Source organism: Alexandromys fortis, unplaced genomic scaffold (assembly GCF_014885135.2).
Source record: "Alexandromys fortis isolate MF-2015 unplaced genomic scaffold, M_Fortis_MF-2015_v1.1 scaffold_79, whole genome shotgun sequence".
NCBI classification, from domain to species: Eukaryota; Metazoa; Chordata; class Mammalia; order Rodentia; family Cricetidae; genus Alexandromys; species Alexandromys fortis.
The window spans coordinates 5,503,126-5,509,765 of NW_026067964.1; the positions used below are offsets into that span (position 1 = coordinate 5,503,126).

The 6,640-nt window shown below is 43.0% G+C and overlaps 1 protein-coding gene across 1 annotated transcript; it reads right to left on the reverse strand.

Annotated features, from left to right (window-relative positions):
• Positions 1-5,224: 5,224 nt before the first annotated feature.
• On the reverse strand, positions 5,225-6,050 carry LOC126508563 (histone H3.3A). The gene has a single exon (XM_050153876.1). It carries the CDS (start codon positions 5,939-5,941, stop codon positions 5,531-5,533), a length of 411 nt encoding a protein of 136 aa, XP_050009833.1. The 5' UTR covers positions 5,942-6,050; the 3' UTR covers positions 5,225-5,530.
• Between the last annotated feature and the right edge of the window lie 590 nt (positions 6,051-6,640).

Consider the following 6,640-nt stretch of genomic DNA (forward strand, 5'->3'; position numbering starts at 1 on the left):
GGGACTGGGTGATATTTAAGATGTCAGAAATACATATTGGATTAGTGCGCTTTGTTTCCCCACAACAGCAGGTGTTTAATCATGGCTGATGGCTGAAGTTAAATGCATTAGGACAGCAACAGCCGAGAAGATGGAGTTTTTCTAAGCCATACAAACTCCGGGATAAATAACTCAAAACTAATTGTGTGTCCACATCTTAGATACATTTTTATTTACTTAATACATTAAACAATAGGAACAGCCTCTGGCGCTTAACTCAGTGTTTAAGAGTCGGTACAAATATTCTATGCTAGTAAAATTGTTGGCTGTTTAAACCTAATTACCGTTTCCCTTACCAGCCCTCTGGCGGCTTTATGTAAGATATTTCTTAGAGCAGGAAAGAAATCTCTCACCCATTCCGAGGTAGGGAATTTTCAGGCTTGCTTCTGGTTGTGGTTTCTGAATGTAATTTGAATAATTGTTTTCCTGTGTAAATGCCCATCTCATTTAAACAAGGCACTGCACATCTCCTGGCTGGGGTTTTCTGCCTTCATTTCTTTGTAAAGTACCAGTTCCCTTTGCTACCATGTTTATATTAATTAGTGTTCTATGTATATAGGAAAAATGATCAGGCTCGGTGTGGAGCAATTTAGCTGGAGGCTGGAGGGAAGATGCTTAGGAGAGCAAACATTTTCAAGGTGCAACCGGTGACCTGTGACAAGCTGGGGAGATTCATGGCGAGAACCGTATATTTTGACACAACAGTGATTTGATTAAAAGAGAAAGTAATGGATTTAAACAGTCTCTATGAGGATGTAGCCAGACTTCGGTAGCCTTTTGCAATTTGCTTTGCAGGCCAGGGATGGAGCAGCAAAAGAGAATCATTGTTGCTGAAAAGGAAAAGGTTCATGTACAAATATAAACACAAACTGAGTCATTGAAGCCAGTGGCCTCCCTGTCCTTGTCTTAGGGTCTGTCATAGGCAGGATGAAACCAAGTCAAAGCAGACGTTAGGTCATTTCAAGAACGGATTTAGAGTTAGATTTAAGTTTGGGTATTTTTAAAGGGATTATATTGTAGTCATACTCAAATGGTGAGTTTTCTGTGAAGAAGAACATGTAATTGTCTGCGTTTTAAGAAAAACTAAAATTTGTATTAGAGAGCAGAAGTACTACATTTGTCTTGTGAAGATAAATAGTTCAATCCCCGCAAAGAGCTACAACCCTAGATTCAATGCAACATCAAAAGCACTTCTTTTTGTTGTTGTTGTTTGTTTTTTTGAGACAGGGTTTCTCTGTAGTTTTGGAGTCTGTCCTGGAACTTGCTCTTGTAGACCAGGCTGGTCTCGAACTCACAGAGATCAGCCTGCCTCTGCCTCCAAGTGCTGGGATTAAAGGCATGGCATGCATTACCAGTGACTGGCCAAAAGTAATTCTTCAAAAAAAATTAATCTCTAAAAATATCACCCGTGTGTACAAGGCAAATTTATCATATTCACGGCCATCCCCTTCACCAGTTCCTCTAGCGTCATTGTGTCTCTCTCCCGATTTCATGTGCCCCTTTTATAACTATTTATTTGTTTAAATTTTTTATCTTAAACTCACTGAGTGTACATGAATGTGGGGTCACCCACTGGGGCAGGAAGAACCTACTAGTGGCCTCTCTTATAAAGTAACATGACTCTCTTTCTCCCAGGAACTACCAATAGCTCTTCCACTAAAGGTGAGACCTTGGGAGCACCGCCCATCCACACTGGAACTTTTGGCTGGCTTGGTCCTCAGCAGGTCCTGTGGGGGTAAGCACAGCTCTTGTCACGACAGCAATGTCTTGTCCAGAGCACAGCATTACCCACGCCGCCCTCCCCGTGTCTGGCTTTCGTCTTCTTTCTTCCCACCCTTCCTCAACGTTCCCCCGAGCTTTGTAGAGGAGGTTGAAAATAGATTATCTACAGTAATCTATCTCTTACACTACCCTCTACCCACTGCAGTAAGGGACTTCTCTGACCAAGGTTGGGAGCAGCACCAATTTAGATACAAGCACTCAAAAGACAGCTGACAACATCAACAACATTTAGAAAGACAACGCCAATGGGTTCTTGCCTAGGAACTATCATTTCCACGGCCAGGGGGTTTTAACCATACTTCCAGTACTAGGCATAACTTCCCTCCCATGGAGCAGGATTCAGTTCTAATGAGGGGAGCAGTTGGTTCCCCCCATCAACAGTCTTGTCACTTCTGCGCCAGCGGGCACATCTTGTCTGGTATGTCGGTACTGCAGCAGGAAGGGTCCGGTGCTGGGTCAGAAGGCCATTGGTGTCTTTCTCCTCCAGTGGCCTGTATAGCACCAGTAGCCAGCACTATCAAAGTTAGCCACCTCTAAATGGATCAAGGACCTCAACTTAAGACCAGACACTCTGAAACTGCTTGATGTCAACCTGGGTTACATGAAAACCAGAGAAAGGGGTGGTGGGGAGAATGAACATGAGAGTATGAATAAGGCATGCTTATGATAACGGTGTGACTCAGTCTGTATTGTATGATCTCATTAATATAAGAATACAAGATTAAAAAAAAAAGAAAGCCATCCATTCTATGTGCAGACATTAAAAAGCAATATGTCACGCATCAGAAAGGGCTTGAAGGCAAACTGTGAACAGTATCACTTCTGGGGATTCCGTATCTTCACATGCCTTTGTGTTGTTTGAGTTTTACTTAAAATTATATTGATTTTTTTTAATTTTTTAGTTTTTCTGCCTTTTTTTGTATTTTGAGGCAGGGTTTCTCTGTGTATCTGTGGGTGTCCTGGAACTTGCTCCATAGACCAGGCTGGCCTTGAACTCACAGAGATTTGTCTACCTCTGCCTCCCGAGTGCTGGGATTAAAAGTGTGCACCACAACCGCCCAGCTGATTTTTTAAAATAGCCCAACAAAGTTTTTTTCTTAAAGAAAATGGAAGTCTATTTCCTACTTTGACTCATAGGTCCTGCCTCAGTATTATATCTGTGTTGAATGAAATAGTCACTGAATGTTATTATAAGATAAATCATTTTAAGAAGAAACACAGTCCTGATGAAGCACCCACGTGGGACAAAGTGTTAGAGCTGTGTAGGCAGGATGGTCGGTCTTCTCATGGGCCCATTCTTGCAGGTGTTTGCCTTCATCACTCTAAGCCTCCCTAACCCCAAGCCATTAGCATCTTTAAAAACAATACCCCAAACACCAAGGTACAAATATCACTCTTTACCTCAGACTCTCCAGTAATAAAATTCTATTTGATAAAATTTTAGTTTTCACAAGTATGATGTTTAAAGTGCTATTCTGGTGTTTTTGTTTAAAAAAAAGAATGCTCTAAAATGTGGGTCTCATTTATTGAAATAATCTTAATATATTTTAGTATCTTTTCATGTTTGCAACTGATATCCCAAAGTTCTTCCATGAATATAATAATTGGGGATTTATGACTCTCCCCTAAGCCACTTTATGTCATGTCTTATATTTCTGCCTGAGTCGTTTCTCAGTCGGGCTTCCCTGGAAACAGAGGTGATGGTTTCTAGCAGGATATGGGAGCATCTTTGTATTAGTGACTTTTCTATTTTAGGATAAAACACCATGACGAAGGCAGCTTACCAAGGAAAGACTTTATTTGGGGCTTATGGTTCCAGAAAGATGAGAGTCGATCATGGCTGGAAAATGTGGCAGCGGAGCAGGGGGAGGACGGACGGGAAGGGAGGCAGGCACAGTGGCAGGAGCAGAGAGTTGAGGGTTAACATCCTGAACCGCGAGAAGGAAGAACAGAGAGTGAACTGGAAATGGCACCAGGTTTTGAAAGCCTACCCCTAGTGACATACTTCCTGAAGAAAGGTCACATGACCCAAACTTCCCACAAACAGCACCGCTAAATGCCTGAGACTGGGTGTGGGGGAGTGGGGAGCGGCATCTATTATTCAAACCACCACAGTGCTCCTGAGTATCCACTGAGCAGAGGGAAGGAAGCAGAAGTGTGAAGACGGAGAAACTGTTGCTGCAGTTGGTCCTGGCCTGTGGTCCTTCCTGGACTCCATTCTGGTCACTCTTGAGGAGGATGGCTAGAGAAGGGAGTAGAACTTTGGAAAAGGGAATTCCTGGAGACAGAGTCAGCCAAGAACCATCAGCACAGAGCGTTCTCAGCAACTCTAAGAGAGAGTCTCTCAGGCTTAATGCATGTCGGTATAAACCAAATTCTACCTCAGCAATCCGAAAATGGATTGGGCATATTTTGAAGCAGATGAAATTATGACTCTAGGTGGGAAACCCTATGTCTACGGCAAGGAGTTTCCAGGCACTTTGACTGCATGTCCATCCACAAAGAAAGGAAAAACATTCGTTATGAGAGAACAGGAGGACCATGACCCTTGTGTGACTTCCCAGTGGAGACATAAAGGAGGATCTCTTCATCCCAGATAAAATACTGAGAAACCAAAGCAGTAACTACCAAGTCCAGCTTGGTGAGCCCATGGGTTTGTTATCACTATGGGAGCAAGGCTAAGGGGTTACATACAGGTGCAAGTGTGACTCAAAAGCAGGTGTATCACCTAAACGTCCCACCGCAGCATTGGTGACAGCTCACTGTGTCACTAGAGTCCCGCCTTCAGTTACCCTCTGCTTCTTATATACTTCAGCATCCCTCATGATCTCATGCACCTGGGAGGTGGGATGATCTCAGGTGAGGATGGAGGGCATCCCTCCTCCTTCAGCAGGGAGTATTGGCAGCTCTGTCATCATAACCACAGACCTAGATGTTAATAAATCCTTTTTCTATTTCACTTCCTTGACTGCATGGCCAAGTGTTCTGTGGTCACCACAACAATCTCTACTCAGAGGAAATAGCTTCCGTAGTAGTGATGACTCCAAGGCGAGTCTAAAAGTAGGAGCGTGGAAGCCATCCCATGGTTGCCAAGACAGAAGTAAAGCAAAAGGGGCGGCTTGCAGGAAGAATTTGCATTTTGCTTGAGTCTATCATAATTCAAGGCTACTTCTCTGGTTTGATTTTTGGATTTTTTTTTATAGTTTAATGTATTTTAATAGCAAACTTACAGGAACAGCACAGAGGACAGACAACATTAAAAACATGTACTTGCATGTAGGACAACTCAGTTAGAAAAGTATAGTGAATGATGGAATCTACTGTATGATAAAAATGCTACAAACACCATTTAGTTGCCGTCAATAAGAAATTTACTTATTTTAAAAAAATCCAAATGCTGGCATTGTCCAGAAAATTTTAACAGGTTTATTTATAATTTTTATAAAGTTGAACTGTTGAAATGTGTTCACTGAAACATTTTGCTTGCATTAATGCTTTACATCTTGCATTTATATTAAAAATTCACACACAAATGAAAATGGAAAACTGCCAATACCTGATTTCTGCCCCTATTTTTCCACTCGCAATCATATACTTAGGTACCTTTTGACCCCATGGAAAAAATATCTAACATTCAGAACTACTGATAACAGGAAGAAGAGGAAAAAAATTTTTTTGAGAATGAAATGTTTCCCCTCATAGTGGACTCTTAAGCACGTTCTCCACGTATGCGGCGTGCTAGCTGGATATCTTTTGGCATAATTGTTACACGTTTGGCATGGATAGCACACAGGTTGGTATCTTCAAAAAGGCCAACCAGATAGGCCTCACTTGCCTCCTGCAAAGCACCAATAGCTGCACTCTGGAAGCGCAGATCTGTTTTGAAATCCTGAGCAATTTCTCGCACCAGACGCTGGAAGGGGAGTTTGCGGATCAGAAGTTCAGTGGATTTCTGATAGCGTCTGATTTCACGGAGTGCCACAGTACCAGGCCTGTAACGATGAGGTTTCTTCACCCCTCCAGTAGAGGGCGCACTCTTGCGAGCGGCTTTTGTAGCCAGTTGTTTCCTGGGTGCTTTACCACCGGTGGATTTACGGGCAGTCTGCTTTGTACGAGCCATGGTATGGGCACCTCCTTACTTACCCCCCTTCTCCTTCGGCTGGAGCTCGGCAAGCGAGAGGCGGCGCTGGCGTTAGAGAGCGGCGGCGGCGCGGCGACGGCTGCGAACACAATTGCTGATTTTTGGATTTGAATCCTAGATTGAATAAGCAATACTTGCTAGGAAGTCTAGAGACCGCGCAGGAGAATTTTCTGACGTGCACACAGTAGCAGGAAATACACAACATGAAAGTAGCTCAGTGGTCCTCCACTTGCGGGTCGCAAACCCTTTGGGGGTAGCATATCAGAGCTCCTGTGGAGGGATAACAACCTAAGGCATTTAGAACTGAGAAGATTTAGTCATGCTTCAAAGTCTGATATTGGTTTTCAAGAGGAACTTGGTGTTTGAAGGGTCCACACACAAATTGTGTCCCTTGTTAGTCATGTAGCCATAGGATTTTGATACCCTGAGGCGAGAGATGATGTTAAGGGTGTAGTTATCCTCAAAGAAGACCTTGGTCAATTGTTTTCATCTTAGGAAGAAGACCTGTTGTGAGATAATGCTCTTGTATACGGTAAAGATTTGTCACTTGTATTAGTTTAATAAAATGCTGATTGGCCAGTAGCTAGGTAGGAAGTATAGGCAGGGTAACCAGACTAAGAGAATTCTGGGAAGAGGAAAGGCTGGAGAAGCAGTCACAAGTCAGACACAGAGTAAGCA

Coding starts and splice junctions, on each gene's coding strand:
- LOC126508563 (XM_050153876.1), bottom strand. CDS start 5,941: ATGGCTCGTACAAAGCAGACTGCCCGTAAATCCACCGGTGGTAAAGCA.